The sequence below is a fragment of the Nematostella vectensis genome, chromosome 15 (genome assembly GCF_932526225.1).
Source record: "Nematostella vectensis chromosome 15, jaNemVect1.1, whole genome shotgun sequence".
Classification (NCBI taxonomy): Eukaryota; Metazoa; Cnidaria; class Anthozoa; order Actiniaria; family Edwardsiidae; genus Nematostella; species Nematostella vectensis.
In genome coordinates, this window is record NC_064048.1 from 9118196 (window position 1) to 9139553 (window position 21358).

Consider the following 21358-nt stretch of genomic DNA (forward strand, 5'->3'; position numbering starts at 1 on the left):
GTACCCTGATCCCCTGTACCCTGATCCCCTATACCCTGATCCCCTGTACCCTGACCCACTGTACACTGATCCCCTGTACCCTGATCCCCTGTACCCTGATCCCCTCTACCCTGATCCCCTCTACCCTGATCCCCTCTACCCTGATCCCCTCTACCCTAATGCCCTGTACCCTGATCCCCTGTACCCTGATCCCCTGTACCCTATGATTCCCTGTACCCTGCTCCCCTGTACCCTCATCCCCTGTACCCTGATCCCCTGTACCCTGATCCCCTGTAACCTGATTCCCTGTGCTCTGATCCCCTGTACCCTGATCCCCTGTACCCTGATCCCCTGTACCCTGATCCCCTGAACCCTGATCCCCTGTACCCTATAATTCCCTGTACCCTGTTCCCCTGTACCCTGATCCCCTGTACCCTGATCCCCCATACCTTGATCCCCTGTACCCTGATCCCCTGTACCCTGATCCCCTGTACCTTGATCCCCTGTACCCTGATCCCCTGTACCCTGATCCCCTGTACCCTGATCCCCTATACCCTGATCCCCTGTACCCTGATCCCCTGTACCCTATGATCCCCTGTACCCTGATCCTCTGTACCCTGATCCCCTGTACCCTATGATCCCCTGTACCCTGATCCCCTGTACCCTGATCCCCTGTACCCTGATCCTCTGTACCCTGATCCCCTATACCCTGATCCCCTGAACCCTGATCCCCTGTACCCTGATCCCCTGAACACTATGATCCCATGTACGCCATGATCCCCTGTATGCTATGATCCCCTGTACCCTGATCCCCTGTACCTTGATCCCCTATACCCGGATCCCCTGATCCCTGAACCCTGATCCCTGATCCCTGTACCCTATGATCCCCTTACCCTACCCGTACAAAGCAATTTTTTGCGACGTTTTGATGTCTGTGGATACCCTTTTACATTTCTAGTTCTCAAACAATCCAAAATATTAAACTAAAAATCAACACGATTCTTGGGTTTAGGCACAAAATAAGAATTAATAAATAAGTTATGAATGCGGCACCAAGGGTACGAAACCCTTTTTATGGGACATTTTTCAAATTCTTTATTAGCTGTTGTTATAAATGTTGCAGAAGAAGATTGATAAAAATGGGATCAAAGAAACAAGGATCAATTAATCGCAAAAAAAATAATGCAATATTGTGTGACAGTAAGTTTATCCGGAATTTCTGTCAGCGAACAAAAACGTCCGAAAAAACAGGTTTTTGACAAAAAAATGGCTGCCTGTTTTATTCGGGTTAAACGGTTTACAATAGATGATGCTGACGTAAAGGACATCCGTTGTGAACCGCCACACGCCATGGAATTGTTTCTATAGTGACTTTTTACATTTTTTGGGAGATCACGTGATACTTTGAGTAAGACTGCATGGCATTTCCTAAAAGGAAGTGAACAGGAAACGAGATATTTATAATGACTCCAAGTTAGCGCGCATTCGTAACTTTTCTCGCTCATAAACTTACTATTTCATCCTTCATGTGTCCTATTTATATCTCCTAAAGAAAAAGTGTACATATTTAGCATCATGTAGGCTTTGCCTCTTGTAAAAACCGTATTTACTAGCAACAGGTTGTTGTCTCAATGTGTCTAGTGTCATTGATTTCCGGTTGGTTTAGCACAAAAGATGTAAAACAAGCCAAGTCGTGTATGAGACAATCTATTAGTTTTAGCTTCCAAAGCTTAAAAACCTCGCTAAATTGATAAGCAAATATGGGTATAGAAAATAAGAGATTTGTTTAAATGAGTTCAACACATACTCTTCGATCGAAGCTACATAACAGATATAATATCTTCTTAGTGAAAAATAATCCCTCCCCTTGTCTAAGATTTCTAGATATTACTTACAATTTACAAAACAAAATCTGTGTATCAAACCCTACAGTCTTTAAAATGGTGAAATTGCAATAGTATCTAAAATATTATTTTGATACATGTAAATAAGTTTGTGCCGTGTCATTATTTTGATTACGCTCGAATTAGGCAATAACTCTGCGCTCATGGTCACTGTGATTTTAATATGTTAGGTAGTTTAGCTACAAGATAGTTCAGCTAGCGAGTTGAGTGGTGGTTTGCATTTGCAGTGTACAGAAGGGCGTATGGGGCGGGCGCCTTTGCCGCCCTGCGCGGCAAAACGAGCGCGAAAAGTTAAATTTGGTTATCGGACAGCGAGAGTGGGCGTAGAGGAGAGAGGTTTTGCTTTACAAGTACTCAAGGCTCGGCACTGACCATACACCAAATAACTTATAAACCATTCAAGGCTGAGGTTTGTAGAGTATTGATTTGATTTGAACACTGGGAATTTGTGTTTAATTGTTATGAATTCGATGACTGGGGTTGTAAAAAGAGTCGAACTGTGCGTTTGTTTATGTTAGTATCGCCCTTATATTGATAAATACTGACAACCCACAAACCAAATAGGTCCACAATCTGATGTAATTAGTACTTTTAAGCTGATATATCTATTTGGTTTGAAAGGTCTCGCAGATTTATTCGCAAAGTCAGACTATGAATTACTTTACCTCCATTATCTTTGGTCTGCCGATCGCTCATCTTGAGTTTAAAAACATTCAGCCTTGCTCCATTTAATCCATTACGCCAGAAAACAGCTTTCAACCCGTGGCTTTACTGAAGGAATTTACGATTCAGGTTCTTTGCAGTCGGTATCTCGTAAAAGATTAGCATTCGTTTGCGAAATCATATTGTTATGAGGTGAACAGCTTTTCAACCTGGCTTCCTGTTTGTGTCAGAAAATAGCAAAGGTTTCGCCATGCATGAACGGGCATGATTAAAATTTAACCAGCACTTCAATTATCTGTATCATCTAGATAATTCCATAAAACTACCAATTGGACGTTTCTCTGTACGTCTGAAAAAACCTAAAACGTAAACAAATGAACCTTTACGGATTTACTACAACATGTTTGTTGTGCTCCAAACCGATATAATTACGTGTAGTAAATCTGTAGATGAATAGACGTGTCGTGCGCTCTCACGACAGGGGTTTGTTCTGTATTTATGTATTCAAAATCTCTCAAAGTTTATAACGATGTAACGGCGATTTATTCGCTTCCACTCTAGATGGCGCTTTTTATTGAATAAAATCGCAGGCACGGCGCTTATATTGTATTATACAGTGGAACCTATGTAAATGTAAATATAACCAAGATTGTGTATTTTGCTTATATATTGCGCATCATTGCGAGACATGAGAAAACATGCACTACATCGTCATCGACCTCTACATTTATCATTATCATCATCAACATTGTCATTATCATCATCAGCAGCAGCAATTCATCATTATCGTTATCAACATCTTCATCATCAACAGAAATTCATCATTATCATCATCAGCAGCAATTTATCATTATCAACAGCAGCAGAAATTCATCATTATCATCATCAGCAGAAATTCATCATTTTTATCAGCAGCAGAAATTCATCATTATCATCATCATCAGAAATTCGTTATTATCATCATCAACAGAATTTCATTATTATAATCATCAACATTGAAATTATCATCATCAGCAGCAGCAGAAACAGCAATTCATCATTAACATCGTCGCGTCGTCATCATGAACATAAAGAACGATTCATTATTTTCACCACCTTTATTGATTTACAATTTCATCACTAGTGACAAACCACCATTTTTAGACAACCATCATGACCATAATAGTCATCACAGCTATTTCAGCCACACAATACCCTGCTTGCAGGCGTTTACCCATTTTTTTTTTTTTTCGCTGTGTTTACCTACGCGGTGTTTTCGCTATGCGCCGAGTCGTGGCCGTCATCTTGTTTTGTTCTGGCCGCGCGAAAGCTGTAACGAGCAGCTAGCGCAGCCAAAAACAAGATGGCGACCAAGACTCAGCGCATAGCGGAAACACCAGCAAGCAGGCTAGCCACACAACAACGGCTATCATCGTCATCATCATCATCATCATTATCATCAACATCATCATCATTACCATTATAACCTATAACAAAACCACTACAACAATAACCATTTTTTCGTCCTGTCGTACTGCCGGGAATATATCTAGAAGACAGCTCTTTTAATCTTGAATTTGAATAAAATAGCATAGTTTATACAGTTGCCATGGTAATACTCATGTGGCAGGAAGCCGCAGTGGAACGTAGCACGTCCGTTATGGAACATAGCGACATAACGACGTAAAGACATAACAACATAACGTCAGAAGAGAAAGAAACATGTTTTTATTCTCTTCTGTCGTTATGCCCGTATCGTATGTCGATGTTATGTTGTTATGTCGCGAATGTACACATAAGAACAGCGCGCGCCTAAGTCTTTATTTCGCTATTGTGCGCCGCGCTTTATTACCTGTGGTATTTTGAAGTATATCGCGTTGAAATACTTTCATGTTTTCGAGAACGAAAAACGCAAAAAGTCAGAGAGAGAGAGACGAGGCGCGTTAAATAGACGTGAAAATCTGTTATAGTAGTTAATCGTTGAAGTCCAACGAGACTTGGTTCATGGTTATGTAGACAATATAGTTCAAAACACCTTAACCTTCACCCCCAAATTAGGGGATGAATGACAGAATCGTAAACAAATATGAAATATCCAAAAAAAACCTCCGTTCAGTTTCCCTTTAAAGTTCGCTTACTTCGGTAAAAGGGTAGAAAGGGTAACAAAGAAATATCCCTCAATAAGAGAGAATTGTATGTTCTGTTTTGGAATTACCATTAATTATTCCGTTACGCGTTTCTCTACTTTTGAATTATCCAATCAGAAATGTTTAGTCTATGAAATGATAAACAAACGACAAAAACAATCCATAGAGATTATACAAACAGAGTTAAATTCTACCGAATAGTGCCTGGGAGCAAATACAACATAGTGTTGATTGTTATTGGAGGAATTTACAAACGCCCCTTAGATTTTGCGTCCAGTTATGCGAACGCCGACCTATTGAGCTATTTCCCTAAAATATTTATCATGATCAAGAGTGATTGAGGTCGATGACTCCAGGGTCAGTGCTTCATATCTCGAGTCACTGCGTTCACCTGTAACCGATTGTAAAATGGCTGGTGTGCTCATTGTTTTGCCTGTCGCTTTCTGAATAGCCTCTTTACCCACTGGTAAGCGCCACGTGATTTGATGACACAAGATTAAATCATTACGGAGAATTCTCTCAAACTGAAGTCATTGCGGCAACGCTAAACCACTACGGTTTTCGTCGCAGTATTTTGACTAGCGCTCGACGTGTTTAAATAACCAAGAAGGGCCGAAAGGTGTTTTATATTATGAGGGCCCTTTGCAGTTTGGGCTTGTGCCTGGCTGTTTTAATTCTCGGTGTTGCCGCGGAGGATCGAGAAAGGCGTGATGGGTACTCGGTCCACGAGAAGCCCCCAGAGCTTGTTGTCAACGCTGATACCGACGGAGTAAAGGTACAAGCTAAACCTTCCAAACTTCAAGTTATTGCTTATCCACATTTACAAGGCTTTCACCCTTATGAGCACACGGCAGTGTTGGGCCCTCATAGCCCTCCGCTGAACATTGGACCTAACGCACCCCCGGTCCATATTGGACCTCACGTACCAGCCGTACATCTCAGCCCACGGGTACCAAGTCTTCATTTTGGTACCAACGCACCCCTGCTTCACGTCAGGCCCCATGTGCCCTTCGTTCATATGACCCCGCCTCTGCACGCTGTTCATGCATTGACTGGCCCCCCGGTGCATGTAATGTCGCCATCTACCGTCTACCACCAACCGCCTATTGTTTTCCACCAGCCACACTTCGCTCACCCCGGTTATGGCTATGGAGGGTACTACGGTAAACGGTCTTTTATCCCGGAAGACAACGGACGATACAGAAGGGATTCTCCAGTCAGAGAGAAGCGCCAGTGGTACGGATGGCACCCATTCCCACACACCGTTAACGTTGGACCTCACACGCCTCCTATTCACGTAGGCCCTCATTACCCTCCTGTTCATATTGGTCCACATGTTCCCGCAGTACACATTGGCCCCCATGTCCCGGTGATTAACGTTCCCTCTCACGTGCCCGCGATACATGTACGACCACACGTTCCTGCAGTGCACCTCGGCCCTCCAATCCCGATCGTCAACGCGGGTAATCATTTCCCGGCCGTCCACGTGACGTCCCCACCCACCATCTACCACAGGCCGCCAATCGTTATTCACCAGCCTCATATCGTTCATCCATATGGATCATGGAAGAGGGCGATGATCCCCCACGAGGACGAAGAGGAAGAGGAGGACGCTGAGGACCACGAGGAGAACAACGAGAATGAGGACACGCCCAGTGATGAACAGGAAAAGGCCGAGGAGATCCAAGAGGACGAGCCAGAAGACAAACCCACCCAGAGGAAGATCACTCTCAGGTCTGTCATTGAAGGAAAGGCCAAACGACAGCTTTTTTCGAACGCTAATTCTGGACCTAACGGCGACTCGGTTATCTTCGTGCACCCCAAGAGCGGACACTCCCCAGACCAGGGTTTCGCTGACCCTGGCCTCAGCGAGAGCCTGGGCGATCTTGGCGGAAAATCCTTCGGCGGTGACAACTACAGTCCCTCATTCTCCGAGAATGGCAACTCTGAGATGAATGCTGGTGGCGACAGTCTGGCTGGAATCGCTGGTGGAAGCCTCGGAGGAGCTGATCTTGGTGGTGCAACCAACTCTTTCGCGGATAACGGAGGAATGAGCCTCGGGAACCTAGGTAGCCAAGGAATGGCAGGCATGAACGAGATGGGTGGAGGGTCGATGGGCGGAGCCTCTATGGCCGGAGGATCTATGGGTGGACTGGGAGGACTTGGTGGATTCGGAGGTGCGCAACAAGGAATGGGAGAGTCTATGAGGTCTGAAGTACCCAAGCATACGCGATCAGAGATTCCAATGGAATACCACGTGTATGTGTAAATTGCATGCTAGGCATGCGCATCTTATAGGTAAGTTGGACAGTACTTGTTAGCATCTTCAGGGTCAGTATCGAGGGTATGAGAATGTGAAGCATGTTGGCAATTCTCTCCTCTTCTTAGCCACTAAACAGAATTAGTATTTCTAGCAATTCAAAAGTGTTAAAGACAAACAGTGTCAAGCAAGATAGGACCAATGATTGGCCAGCTACTATTGACTCAACAAACCATTTATGTATTCATTATGAAATTGTCGATTTCTGTGACGAAAGTAATGTATTGCTAAAGATGATATGCTGATGACTGCCGAAAAAATAGTAAACGCGATGGCGATGACAACAACATCGATCGTCATCATTTACATTCTTCAGCCTCGACTGAGGTGTCCCACACAATGTTTCACCCAACCGTGCAGTCTTTCATTTTACTTGGCACAATCAACCGAGGGGTCTGCTGCTTGACTGTGAACTTCAAAACACTTAACAAGAACTTTTTCAGATCTTGTTTTCTTACAAAACACCTACCCAGACCTCTTTTCGCTGAAATAAAAAAACACTCACTTATCTTGCTTTTCCCCAGGAAAAAAACTCCCCCACATTATTTTTTCCCTGAAAAAGACACTCGCCCAGTTCACCTTTTCCTGAAACAACACGGACCCACCTTACTTTTTCCTGAAACAACACTCACCCATTTAACTTTTCCCTGAAACAACACGTACCACGTTACTTTTCCCTGGAAAACTCTGACTATCCTTACCTTTTCTTGCAGGTAGAGTGGCTTATGGGCATCAGTCCAGGGCATCCATGGATAATACCCACTCAACAACATCTGTACAAACTTTATCAGCGAAGCTATCCAAAGATCGATACCATAGCATTTCACATTGAAAGTTTTTTTTTTCCAGCGCAGGGTGTCTGACTCTAAACCTCGCTTTCTTGTTTTCCTCTTTTTGTAACACGTAAATTCTAATTACATTGGCCATAAAATTGGCAGTCTTCTCATATGGTTATTGATGATTTTGCAAATGATGGTTTACACATCTTTACCCGTTGCTATTCTTGGAATAGTTTACCCGTTGCTATTCTTGGAATAGTAGAAATGTATTCCACAATGTGCAACAAGAAGTTGTGGAACAACTATTGAATTCACAACGCTGTATTCTACGGCGAGGAAGATCAGAGATAAAAAGTGGAGTAGTAGAATATTCAGATTTCTAGATCACTTATATCTGATAACCTTTATTGGTAAATTATGTTGTTTACCTGAATAAAGCCAATTCGTGAAATTGCTTACGTTTTTTTATCTCCTCGTTCTATATTTGTTACTCGACAAAGAATCATTTATCACACGCATCTTGTCTTGTATTTATATGATTACTTCGCTATAAATGTGAAGTTCCACCTAGATCGGTACTTGGCTGAATTCTACTCTTCTCTAGTTTCCGTGACCAGAATGTGCGAGAGAAAAAAAAGGGCCCAGCCTCACACGTTGCTTTCTGTTTTCATCCAGAATTGGAACAAATTTTCTGAACAAATTTTGAAACACCATGCAAACATAAACTTTTAACTTCAACTTCAAGAGTTGTAACTTTCCCAATTGTTAGTGCTGTAAGCGGTTTTTTCGGGGGTTATGAGAGTTGGCTTAAAGGAGAACATCTCCCAGTCACTTTGTAAAACACTCGCAACATTTAATAAGATGTGTCGCTGTTTTAATGAATTTTTTTGGGGAAAAATGGGAGGCTCAGGTGCGAACAAAAACACACAAAATAAAAAGAAAAATATCGCTTTAATTAAGGTAGCCATAGTATTAGTGACACTTGCCAAAGAGGTGACTATTCATCCTGGTGGTTACGGGTCAACTTCATAGTCCTACTTACAGCTCTTGCTCTGTCTTAGCAGCAGTAGCGGATCTAGGGGGGATATTTTAGGGGGGTTACACCCCACCCCTCCTTTGGCTGCCCAAAGGGCACTTAGCCAAACCCCTTTTAGCGAAAAGCTAGCAAGCACCAGACACATCATTACAGACTTCCAAATGATTGTTTGCTTTCCTATTACTCGATTTTTTATAATTCTGCAAACTATTGTCAATCAATTACACTGCTAATAAACCGCTTTCTAAGCTTCCGTCGTTCAAACAAACGGTATAGGCGACCTTCACTAAGAAGTCACGTAACAATGAGTGGCAAATACAAGCCAAAATAAACAAAGAAATGGCTGCGCCCGCCACGCCAAAGAGCGACAAAAAGTGAAAGCTTTCAATGAAAATAAGTCGTCTATGTCAAAGAAACTTACTGGCTGATTCCTAAGCGCTGGATAAGTTGCTTTTGTTGTAGTGTTATTTTGCCGCTAAAAGCCGGATCGCGCGCGATTTTGCCACCCAAGAAGTCACGTTATTTTTTTAGTGCAAGTCGCGAATTACATTTGGCGCTTTTTTTATCGGTCAGCGCCTTGCGGAGAGGTGGTCATGACCAATGAAGATGCTTTAATAAGGAATATGAATGGCGGACCGTAGATGGCTACATAGCTGTAGGAACACTGCTGTAGGTCTTCCCATGACTGCAACAGACATTCAATAAGACATGACACTAAAGGTCTTATGACAAAGTCCATTTTGACGTAATTATTGAATGTTTTTGTCAAATTGAATGTTTTTTCTCAGACTGTCTATTGGAAACTTAACTTGTATAGTTTGTCTTGGCATGTTATCAAGTGAACTGTATGTGTCGTTCTGTCACGGGCAACAAAGTGTCGCTCAAATGAATCAAAAACCAAAGTGGGTGTCGACCGCGTTAATATACCACCGGTCAACCTTAGCTCCTACATTATTGATCCCTTGCCCATTAAGTCATTTTCAAGGGATTCTCTTTAAATCGCAGCTTTGGTTTTTTAACTCAATAACTATTCCTGAAAATTGTTATTTTCCTCACCCAGACGGGGATAGCTTCATGTTTTCTTAAGAACTAGTTAGTAGAAGTATGAAGGATAAAAGCCGTGGTTTGGGATGGATGTTAGTTGTAGCGGTTTTCTGTGGCGTTTCCTCAAGACCTTCTCCCGAGGGGACCATCACACAGACTGGTGAGCCTTCACATTTTCAAGTCGATGACAAAGCCGCAGAAATAGAGGTCAATGCTAACCCTGCCGGCGTCAAAGTCAATGCTAAACCAGCGTCTTTACAAGTCGTGGCCAAGCCAGGTGCTCCTGCAATACCGATATTCCATCCCTCAATACAACTAGCGCCGCATTACTCCCAGCCGCCAATTGTGCACCGCCAGCCGGCAATGTCTTACTTAGGGCCGCAATATCCGTTTTCGCCTTTTGGCGGATTTGACTCCGGGCTCCGTAGAAATCAGCTTGCGAAGCCAAGTTCTTATAGAACTGAAAACCAAAAGAGGTGGTATTTACAGCCGGTATCATCTTCAAATCAAAGGAATCCAGGAGCGAGTCGGCAAGGGTTTGTTAATCAGAAACAGTGGCTGCAAAACTCAAGGCCTTTTGTGCGAACTGGAGTGCCTTATACACCCGCGTATGGTAGAATGGACGGAGTAGCGAATACTAATAATAGAGCTGTTAATAACCCTTGGAGCAATAGGAGAGTTGTGATACCGCACGCTAGCCCTATGATGCTGCCAAAATATGCAAGCAGTATTCAGAGAGGTAAAGTAGCTAACATCCGCAACGTGATACCTATTGCTGCTGGAAATAACAACAAGAGAAGTGAAATAGCACGAGCCCCAACCGGACTGCCTGTTTACCCCGGCTATGCTAAACGCCAAGAGATTCCACATGTACATGCGCATGAAAAAACAGGAGGAACACCTTTAAAGAGCAATTTCAAATCAGGAATCCCAAGACCCAATAATCACCATACGAACAGCCGCAAAAGACAATTTATTCAAAGTGTACCACAGGGCTACCATACCCAAGATCTAGTTGGACTTTATGGAGGATATGGGTTTTCCCCGCGATATCCATCCTTGAGCCCATACGGAGCCTTGCCCTCGAGGTCGAGGATGCTACAGAGGGCGCCGTTGGCAAGAGGACTCATTCCTGGGTTTGCAGGATTTCAGGATGGTGGTCTCGGGGGGTTAGCCGGCTATGGTGGTCCACAGGGGGGTGGCTTCGGGGGACTGTCAGGATATGGTGGTTCCCAGGGGAGTAGCCTAGGGGGCTTGGCTGGTTTAACAGGGGGTAGTCTTGGGGGTCTTTCAGGCTATGGCGGTGTCTCCCCGTCGCTTTCTTCTTTAGCCTCAAAGATCGGTCTTAGTTCAATAACAGGATACAACGAACCTTCCAACACAAATCCACTATCCTACCCCCAACAATACAGCCCCTTGGGTCTCTCCTCAGTCGGAGGATACAGTCAGGGTGGGACGGGCGGACTTATAAGCCCATTCGGCGATCAGGGATTGCAGGGTCTCGGGGCACTCGGCGGCTCATCGGAGACTTCTCGAGGCTACACTCGCTCATTTGTTAGCAACCCGTACTCCGCGCTCGCCGGACTGGGTCTCAATCCCAGTGCCCTCTCGTCCAGTGACCAGTCGCCTTTGAGCAGTTTGTACAGCGGTCTTCTAGGACTGAAGCCATTACAGAGTAACAAAATGTCGCTGGCGCAGATGTACGGGGGCAGTCCTATGACGTCACTTGGTGGATATCAAGGGATGGGTGAGTTAGTTTACTGTCGCCATTAAGAGAAAAAAGTGTCAATGATGAAGCGTGTACCTAGGCTTACCCCCCACCCCCCTCAGGAAATCCTAGAGACACCTATTACTTATTAAGGTCGAAAGTCCCAAAAAGTCCCATTACCACATAAGGGGTTGGTCTAGTCATTGTAGAAATGAGAGCACAACGTCTCGGCTGCAACTGCTCTAGCACAAGACCATATGTTTAGAATATATGCCACGATTTCGTTTTCTCTCTTTTATTTGAGTTTCTTGTGACTGTTTGTTTTGCGTATCAGTTACCCAGCAGTCGCCGTACGCGTCGCCCTACATGGGGCTTGGGCTGGATGGTATGCGGAAGAAGTCCAAGGTTCCAGGATCGAAGGACAAGAAGAAGAGCAAGGTACCAGAGCCATCCAAGCGAACCAAGCGCCAACTTCTCCTTCCCGCTGAAGACCAAGGTGGTCTGGACCTTGGCGCATTACAGGGCTTGCAGGTAGAACACACAGCAATAAAGCAGCCCGCTCAGACAGAGCAAAAAAATGGCATGTTTCCCAAAATAAGGTCTAGTTAATTATTATTAGTTGATTACCTCAATGTGTTCTTTTATTCCCATTTTACTGCTTTTCCCATTGTTTTGTCTGTGATGCAACAATCCAATTAAAATCTTCTGGTGAAATCTTCTGAGAACTGCTACACGACCAACACCAAATGACGCAAATAATACCGCAATACACTTACTTCATATCGAGTTGCAATATATTTCATAATAGCCATGTCTCGGTAAAGTAAAAAGTGATTTATAATTGTATTGATGAAATCTATCTTGATGGCCACACGAAAAAGCTTACCTTAAATTTCTTCGAAGATGGCGGTTCAAATACCTATGCTGCATATATGTGATCTACAACACAAATAAGTTATTAATAGAGTATTCTTCTTAACTTTGGCTACCGATGACTCCTGTTATTCTAACTGGGATGTCCCCTTTTCAGGATGATCTCATCAACCAATACAAACGAGAGCTGATCCTCGGAAACTCCCTCCAGCCTAACCCGGCGAGTCCGATAGCAGACCTGCCTGTCCAGCAGCCCTTCATGTTACCCCAACTGCAAGGTCTGGAACAGTCCCTCGCGTCAACACAGCAATCGTCTAATCCCCTTCTCCAAAGATTAAACTTAGGTGCGCTGAATGCCAACTACATTTCTCCTTTGGATAATCCAAGAATGATGACGTCACCACAGTTGCCTCAACAACGAATGACGTCACCATTTATGCAGGAGCGGTTACCCATGCTGCGTTCTTCATATGTTTCCCCACCCATACGGCCTCGCTTCTCTTCTTTGAGAACCGCGCCGCCTTTAGCCCGTGGTGGTATCGGTCAGCAAGGCACGTTTGAAGATACGGCAAACGTAAGCCCCGAATATTTCAAAGAAGACTATAGAAGTCCAGTGGAATTCGAGCATCCACACTATAGACGGAAACCGCACAGGCACCCACTATTCCGGAGACGCCTTCATCGGCCACGTGACTATGACGACGACGAAGAAGAAGACGAAGAGGGAGACGAGGACGACGCGAGCTATTACCGAGAGCCTTACGGACACGAAAGTGTCTCGGTAGATGGATCGTACAGCGATAAAGAGGTCCCGAGCAACCGAGGTGAGACGTTGGTCGACTCGGATGACCTCGGCTTCGGTCCGATAACTGTCGAAGCCAATACGGCAGAGGGCGCTCGTAGGTCCCACAATCACGATATTAGCCGAAGTCGCATCGCGAAGCCGAGCACAGAGCGAAAGATGAGAGACAGACATAATGACATTCCATCAAGACCCCTTGAGACTTAAGTTAGTGGGTCGTTAAAGCATATAGAACTTGTGGATAGTAGCATAGTATTATATATTGGAGTTGATGGTATAATAGGGGATCCTGCTTTGATCACAGCGGCGTAGCCAGGATTTTTGACAAGAGGGGGCCCAAAAAGGACTTTCAAGGCATTTTCTCCTGTATTTTAGATAATGTCTCATACATTTACTGTATTTTTGGCTTCTAAAAGGTGGGGGGGGGAGGGGCGGGCCCCCTAGTTACGCCCTTGGCTACGCCTCTGGATGATGTTATCATTTCAGTCCTCATCAATGTAATAATTTCACGCACTCAATAGTTTACGAGTGGCACCACTAACTGAATTCGAAGTCACGATTAACTGCCGAAAGTTACAAACTTAATCACGACTAAGTACCGGGTGCTTCTCATAAAGAGTCCGATATATTCCGATTTTCAAATCGCATCGGAAGGAGCTGATCTAACTAAAGTTTCTTGAAAAAGTTATGTTTAATTATTTTTAGTTTTTGACAGGTTATTTTAGAGATCCGAGCAATACTTGGCCAAAAATATTTTTACTGAAAATGTTGACACCATAAATCTTTTCTTTGGTAGTATTTTGAAGGTCCTTATGAAAGAAATGAGCAGTATGTGTCCGACGTCAAAAAATATGGAGCAAATCAACGTCAAAGTCTTCTTGAGTGATGCAGAAATTATGTTGGTTAAAGAAATTTAAGGATAAATGAAATGTTCTGGTAAAGTTTTTACGGGATAAAATCAATGTCAAAGTCTCCTAAAGTGATGCAGAAATTGTCTTGGTAAAGAACTTTAAGGATAAATGAAATGTTCTGGTTAAGTTTTTACTTGGGATTCAATCAAAATTTGTCATTGAACGAAGCACTAACACTGCTTATTCGATAAATTCATACCTTTCAAAATACACCAAAGCCAAATGATTGTGTTTCTTACTTTTGATGGCTACTCGCTCTAAAATTGCTTGAAGTAAAAACAATCTTAGATTTCTTTTTCTAGTTCTAGCACGTCAACATCGACGGACCATTTGATGTATGCGGGTTCGTTAATTTCTTCAAAAAAAGTTCGACCAAGGAAAACTAAGCTAAAACTAGAGCAAGGTTTCAAGAAATTGAAATAAAGAAAACGAGCAGAGTACAAAAAATATGCACAGATCTCCGTATGAAATGGTGCATGTACGAATAACGGTGAGACCCTTTCATGTAACAGGTACTTGTGACGAGGCATCGAGCAGAGTACAAAAAATATGCACAGATCTCCGTATGAAATGGTGCATGTACGAATAACGGTGAGACCCTTTCATGTAACAGGTACTTGTGACGAGGCATAGGTCCAGTATCTCAGTATTATATTTGAAGTGATATGTGTGAATTATGTATAATTTGAAAAACCCACAAATATACTAAACAGCCGAAATATTTTTGTTTTATATTTATTTTCCCTTAAATGCTGGACGGGATCTGTCATTTGAGCTCACCGTCACCTCTTTTTTTTTTACATATTTCGTGGGCATTTTTGAAACTCGCTGCCTGGTTCTGCATTAACTCTGTACACTTTTGTCTACAGAATCATTTTTTCTTGTTATAGACTAAATTGTCGATTATGAACTTTTCCATAAACAATAAGCAGTTCTAGGGCAATCTATAAACAAATTTATCGTTGCTTTGAATAACGTTTTCCGAGTTTGTATATTTTGCACTGTCATTAAGTACCTCTATGTGCGTAAAATTGATTATTTAAAAGCATGGTCTATAATTGAAATACCGCGTGCGTTAACTATGATATTCCCCTGGGATCACACAGCAAACAAGTAGTTCAAAGATATGCTTGACTAGGAACAAGTCATTAGCACATTGTATAGCCCGTTACCATAACAAAGTTAGCACTCTAGTGTTGTCCAGTACTCGGGCTAGGGTGACCAAGCACCTCCTTTAGAAGAAGCCTTCCATGTACACAAGTCGTATAGATTTGGTGGACAAGTTTACTTCTTTTGGGTACTTTGTTTTAAAGCTTTGACGTCACTGAGATCTACAGAAAGCTTGAGACTAAGTTTACAGTCGTCAACTCTATATCTACATGAACAGGATTCTTGTAAAGTCAGTAACATTGAGAGACGGCAGGACCTGGTCTTGAAAATATTTTGTTTGGTAAGTTATTGTAATTTAAAGCCTGTCTCAAGTATCCCTAAGTCTGACATCGCGATGAGAACAGGATATCATTATAAATGATCGTCTCTTTTGACTCGAGCAGAGTGCTTGGGAAGTATTGACATAAGCAAGGTCAAGATTTCAGCGATATAAAAAGCGGGTGAATTCGGGTCCTGTATCACTCGAGTATTGGCCTTATTCCAGTTCGTACTTGTACGTTGCTGGCGTTTATGCGGTTATGGCAAGACACACGGACATTGGACAGAAAATTTGAATCGGAAGTTGAAATAATGAAGGACTGAGAACATTCAACAGGCAACAATCATATCAGAAACAAACTGTGAAGTTTTTTGTCTTATCCTTGATATGATAAACAAACTACGAATTCAAGGACATCAAAGCCAAAGTGGCAGGAAACATTAGAGGTAGGTTGCTAAATCGTTGATTGTAAAATAACACGCTCCCACTAAACAAATTGAAAAAGGCTCAGCTATTAGATTTATTATTATGAAGCTTGCATGACCTGAAGTAGAATCACCGATTTATTTGCTGTGCCGTGGAGGTATATAGCTTTGTAATAAACGCCTGCTTTGTTTTCTAGAGTGGCTTCGTATGCATTGTAAACGAGGCGTTAATAATAACAGCTCGCGGACAAGCTCATATATACAATTTGACACATTCTCACTCAAGCTTTTAGCAGCCTAGAGAAAAACAATTTTTTAAGGAAGAAAATTTAAAACTTTAAACAACTGAGATCATACCAAAGCTAGTAAACACGTTAAATACATGAATGGACCTAAATTATCATAAGGTACTGACGAGTGTTATATTTGAGCAGAACCCACAGTACAGTAGAGGAGGAGAACATGTCCAAACCTTATGACACCCCGTGGGAGTAATTTATCCCCACGGCGTGGAGTGACCTATCACATTTATTTTATACGAACTATTGATACCCCTATGCAGCTTTTTGGTCTTGTAACAATCGTTTGCCTTTTACACTGACAAAGTTTAAAAATTAAAATAGGGTTATTTTAAACAATTATTATTCTACTTTCTTACAGATAAAAAGGACTAAATATGCAGCGTCGAAAAGGCAGTCAGAATAGCCAGTACAGCGGCCAATCCAAGCCTCGGTCATGCGCGCATGCCGTGCGCTCTGCCTGTTCCAGTGCTTCTAACACCATCAAGAAGGTCGAGAACACAATTCAAGCGCTACAAGGGGATACGCTTGCGGACTTGGACGAGACCCTTTCAAACTCAAGCTCGCACTGGGACACCGACTTAGAGGACAGTAGCGAGGATGAAGACCTCCCGCTCAACGTCAAAAACGAGAAAGATTACAAAAAGATTTGTAACGACCTAGGGGTCATCCCCGTCTCACGCTTTGGCAAGGAGATTGGTGCAGAAGAGGTCAAAATAAACCACAGGTATCTCAGAGCTCTGGGAACGAAAGCTGTTGCTTCAATACTTAGGAGCACTGACTCGACCTCGAAGGTTCAAATGTCATTCAATGATTTAAGCGCGAAGGGATCTGTCTATATGGGTAAGGTGTTGGTCTCTAACAAGTCTCTCAAAGAACTTGACTTGGCTAATAACAACATAAGAAAAGAGGGCGTGTCCGCTATTTCTAACGCTTTAGTGGAAAATACGGTAATCCGACGGCTAGATCTGTCTGGGAATGGACTGACGGATAAGGATGCTAAAATTTTGGCGGATGCGATTGGGAATAACTCGACGTTGCGTTATTTAAATTTAAGTTATAATAAATTTGGGGAGAAAGCAGGAGAGGTTATAGGCGCCGCATTGAGTTATAACAATGGCATAACGGAACTTAACTTGAGCTGGAATCAGATCAGACGAAGGGGGGCTCAAGGCATTCACAGAAGCCTTCGGGTCAATGACACTCTGGAAATGCTGGATCTTTCCTGGAATGGATTCGATGATTTCGGGACGGAGGATCTGATGGAAGCTCTTGAGCACAATACAAGTCTTATAGTGCTAAACCTGAGCAACAACAGGCTTACGGATCGAGGGATACTAAACATAGCGAATGGACTTAACGGAAACACCACTCTAGAGGAGCTTAACCTGAACCGTAACCCTGCGTTGAATGGAGACAGGGGAGTCACCAAACTCGCCGAGAACATCAAGAAAAAGCAATGCGCTTTGATGAATCTTAAAATCGTCGACGTTCGAATCGGATCGGACTGCGTCAAGCTATTAAAACAATGTTTATCCGAAAATGAGATGTTGAATATTGATTATGGCTGCAAGAAAAAGGACACGTTCTCCTCCAAGAAGGCTGAGATCAACCCTTTCGAGTTCCTTAAGGAATATCTCGACAAGCATAAGATTCACTCCTCTGATCTGTTCAAGCGTCTGGACGAGAATGAACAGTTTAGGGATAGCCTCACCAGAGCTGAGTTTACCGAGGGAATGAAGCGGCTGAAAGTGATGAATGATTATTATCTGGATAAACTAGTCGAAATGTTGGATACAGATGGCGATGGTGAAATTGACTATAGTGAGTTCGTAAAAATGTCCTGATAAAATTCTAGCCACGTATTAGTGATACCAAACAATAGAAACTACCGGGTATGTATCCATTCTGCATTAGCTTTTAGTTGTCTATTTGACCACCAAAACACGGCCTGTAAAAAGCCAAGGGTCAAGACTCCCGCTCCAATCCCTCCAGGCCATGTCGGAGATAAGAATTGCTACATCCAATATTTTTTTTTTCTTTTGCGACTTTCTTCCCAAGAAACTTTATAAGCTAAAACATCTTTCACTTTTTTTGGCATAATTACGTTTGAAGTCAATTTACGTAAACTTTTCTAATTCTTAAATGGTAGGTATTTCACGTTTTCGGCAAGAAAAGATTTTGCAATTTTACCTAAACAAGGGGGTAGATTCTCGCGAAGTTTTTCTAAAGGTAGTACTTGGGCGTTGCACTGTAGGACTATTGTGTAAGTAAAGTAATAAAGCGTCAATAAAGTCTACTTCAACACTTTGTACGTTTTTCTTTTCCCTTCAATTTTAGCTCGCGATATTTGTCGTACAGTTGTATATATTCTCAAATGTCTTTCTACAGGATATTTAACCAATTGACCCCTCAACCGGCCTGTACCGGCTTTGGGAAGTACCCACAACCCAAAAAATTCATAAATGCAAAATAAACACAACGAGATGAAGATACTCAGGCATCAGTCTAAGGGATAAATGGTCTTGCAGATATGCATCCAACCAAGATGTTGGCATTTACTCTTAAGCCAAATAATAGCACAGGTTCTTTGACAAATCTCAAATCAAACAAGGGGGGGAAAGCAGAATCACCCCTCTCAATAAAACGCTCAAAATACCACACAAGGGAGAGAGATCAGCAAACACAGCTCAAGACACAAATAGATACCTTTATTCTGATCCTCCAGGTACATTTCCATGGCCTCAAAACACAATGTCCACCCCTTGAAGGCTTGTACAACCACGAAGATGTCTTTACGTATTGCAAAGCATTCTGGGAGATCCAGGGGAAAATTCACGAGGGGAGGGCCATTCAACACTCCTCTCCCCAAAGTCAGATGGTTTTTTATAAGTCTTTTCACCCCGAAGCCAAACAAATCAATTCCAGGTCATACAGACCCAGAATAGCAGTGTAAACAATTTTGCAATCAATTTGGTTTCAGAAAAGACAGCATTTAGGAGAGCTGTGGTGATTCATTAGAAAATTATTTTCTCATCCAGGCAAAGCCAAACAAGAAAAAATTATCATGAATCCACCTTTGCTTGCAAATATCCATAAGCAAAGCACTCAATTATGCCCCAAAAGACTTTATGATGTCCTGAGACACTCTCCTAATATGCTCATAGCTGTATTTTTGATGAAAAATACAAGCAACCATCAACTTGTGCTGGCTTCAGCACAAAGACGAGGGATTAAAAGTGGGGACCGCAAAGCACTGTTGGAAAGCTTGGATACCGCTGACTAGGTGCAGCTGTGTTTGACTTTGACGGGCTGTATAAAACTCAGAATAGTGGGGGGGGGGGGGGTATCTGTTTTTAGTCTATTTTTTGTAAATTCAGCTCAAAAATAGCCAGGAGTCAATGGGTTAAACCTTCGTCCAAAATACGCGAGCTACTATAAGGGCCAATATGATGCACTTTTTCCTTAACAGTTACTGTAATTATTTTTTTTTCCAGGGGTTATGGACATTTTCTGGAACTACTCTTTGGGATAAAAGTGGAACTTGTGACCAAAAGTATTCTCTTTGAATTGAAAAAAAGGTTGTTTTTTTCTTTATTAATATTTTTAATCCGTAAAATCATCGTAGAGATAGCTGATAAGCTTGTGCCAAAATTAGAATAAAAAACAAACCAACATGATATGAAACTTAATTGTCTCAGAAAAAAAAAATAAATCCAAACAAAACGCTTTGCCTAAACACCTGCTGGTTAAAAATATAGCAAAAGAAAAATAAAATAAGAAACCAATAAGGACCAATGATTTCTTTAATAAGAACCAAGGTTCATTTAGTGTTTTGTTGACAGCTTTAGATTTATTTTTACGAATCTGATGGATGTTAAGAGCGGTTTTTCAACTTTGAATAAATTAGCAAAATAGCAATTGACAATGTCTTGATTAATAAATGAACAGTTGACGCAAACAACAGAAAGTAAGACTGCGATATTGCAGATATATATATGTATTTGTGTGATTAGTCGCAATAAAAGATTTATTTGGAATCATTGCTTACACTTTACATTTTCAGAAAATTTGGATATATAATCAAAGACACACTTTTAATGAAACAGCTGGTAAAAAGAACAATGAAAATATAGTCCCAAATACAACTTTTGCTCTCTATCCATTTCAATATTTTCTTCGATTTGTTGCATGTTTAAGTTAAAGCACTGAACGAATATATTTTTTCGTGATTTAAAAAAAAAGCATGGTACCAAGGTAAAAAGTGCTCTTCCTATTCAATTTTAATTGGATGCGTCGCTGCCACCAGTGATGTATCGAGAACAAGTGAATCAATACCATAAACTAACAGGGAAATCCTCATGGATGGGGGCATAGCTCAGTGGTAGAGCATTCGACTGCAGATCGAGAGGTCACCGGTTCGATCCCGGTTGCCCCCTTTTTTTCCATATTCTTTTTAGTTTCCTATTTTAAGAGTTAAAAGCAATGATAGGATTATGTTGTGAAGACAAAGTAAATTTGACGCAAAATGGAATAGTCTATGGTTTCGGATTGCTTGCTTCCATTTTATTTCACCCATTTTAACATCGCGATCTTTTTTAACACGAGTTTTCGGCAACGGAAAACTAGACGGCGAATTGGTGGGAAATCGCACAAGACATTTTCCTGGAAATTTAGTTTGCTGGAGATAAGAATAATTATTTTAATGTGTTTCACAGTGTTCTACAACCGTAACCAATATTAAAATGATCCTAATAAATTAATACAGAATCAGACTCACAACTGTGGGGTCCATTTATAGAAGTTATAGGAAGTTATATGGAAGAGATATTGGGTCTAGAACATTGCTTCCAATCGCATACAAGACTGATATGCGGCGTTTAGAGAAAAATTTGAATAAGCGCCTTCCTCGAAAAAACGCCTCGCCTAAGAGAAAAGATATAGATAAACGCCTCCCCCGTATAAGCGCCTTGCCTAAGATGAAAGATATAAATAAACGCCTCCCCCGTATAAGCGCCTTGCCTAAGAGGAAAGATATAGATAAACGCCTCCCCCTGTAT

At 42.1% G+C, this 21358-nt stretch overlaps 4 protein-coding genes and 1 non-coding gene across 8 annotated transcripts in view; 4 read left to right on the forward strand and 1 right to left on the reverse strand.

Annotated features, from left to right (window-relative positions):
- The window catches only part of LOC5512444 (zinc finger MIZ domain-containing protein 1), a 50369-nt gene extending 47592 nt beyond the window's left edge, over nt 1-2777 (reverse strand). Inside the window, exon 1 of the mRNA XM_048722724.1 lies at nt 2549-2777. Within this exon, the coding sequence (XP_048578681.1) occupies nt 2549-2579 (31 nt within the window). The 5' untranslated portion in view covers nt 2580-2777. The remainder of the gene's footprint in view (nt 1-2548) is intronic.
- Nucleotides 2778-5181: 2404 nt separating this feature from the next.
- On the forward strand, nt 5182-8222 carry LOC5512467. 2 transcript variants are annotated; one of them, XM_048722638.1, is made up of 3 exons: nt 5182-5447; nt 5793-6970; nt 7706-8222. In XM_048722638.1, exons 1-2 carry the CDS (start codon nt 5304-5306, stop codon nt 6939-6941), a joined length of 1293 nt encoding a protein of 430 aa, XP_048578595.1. In that variant the 5' UTR covers nt 5182-5303; the 3' UTR covers nt 6942-6970; nt 7706-8222. The 2 variants fall into 2 exon arrangements, with proteins under 2 accessions (XP_048578595.1, XP_001632800.2); XM_001632750.3 differs by having other exon boundaries at nt 5182-6970.
- Nucleotides 8223-9663: 1441 nt separating this feature from the next.
- LOC116618343 lies at nt 9664-16020 on the forward strand. 3 transcript variants are annotated; one of them, XR_007306730.1, is made up of 4 exons: nt 9664-11598; nt 11894-12090; nt 12590-15595; nt 15699-16020. XR_007306730.1 is itself a non-coding variant. In XM_032381879.2 (3 exons), exons 1-3 carry the CDS (start codon nt 9912-9914, stop codon nt 13439-13441), a joined length of 2736 nt encoding a protein of 911 aa, XP_032237770.2. In that variant the 5' UTR covers nt 9664-9911; the 3' UTR covers nt 13442-16020. The 3 variants fall into 3 exon arrangements, 1 of the variants encoding a protein (XP_032237770.2); XR_007306731.1 differs by having other exon boundaries at nt 12590-14657; nt 14759-16020; XM_032381879.2 differs by having other exon boundaries at nt 12590-16020.
- On the forward strand, nt 15881-18608 carry LOC5512466 (leucine-rich repeat-containing protein 74B). Its single transcript, XM_032381881.2, has 2 exons — nt 15881-16020; nt 16660-18608. Exon 2 carries the CDS (start codon nt 16676-16678, stop codon nt 18143-18145), a length of 1470 nt encoding a protein of 489 aa, XP_032237772.2. The 5' UTR covers nt 15881-16020; nt 16660-16675; the 3' UTR covers nt 18146-18608.
- A 2057-nt stretch (nt 18609-20665) lies between these two features.
- Trnac-gca lies at nt 20666-20737 on the forward strand. Its single transcript has one exon. It is a non-coding gene; the product is annotated as a tRNA-Cys (tRNA).
- Nucleotides 20738-21358: the final 621 nt, after the last annotated feature.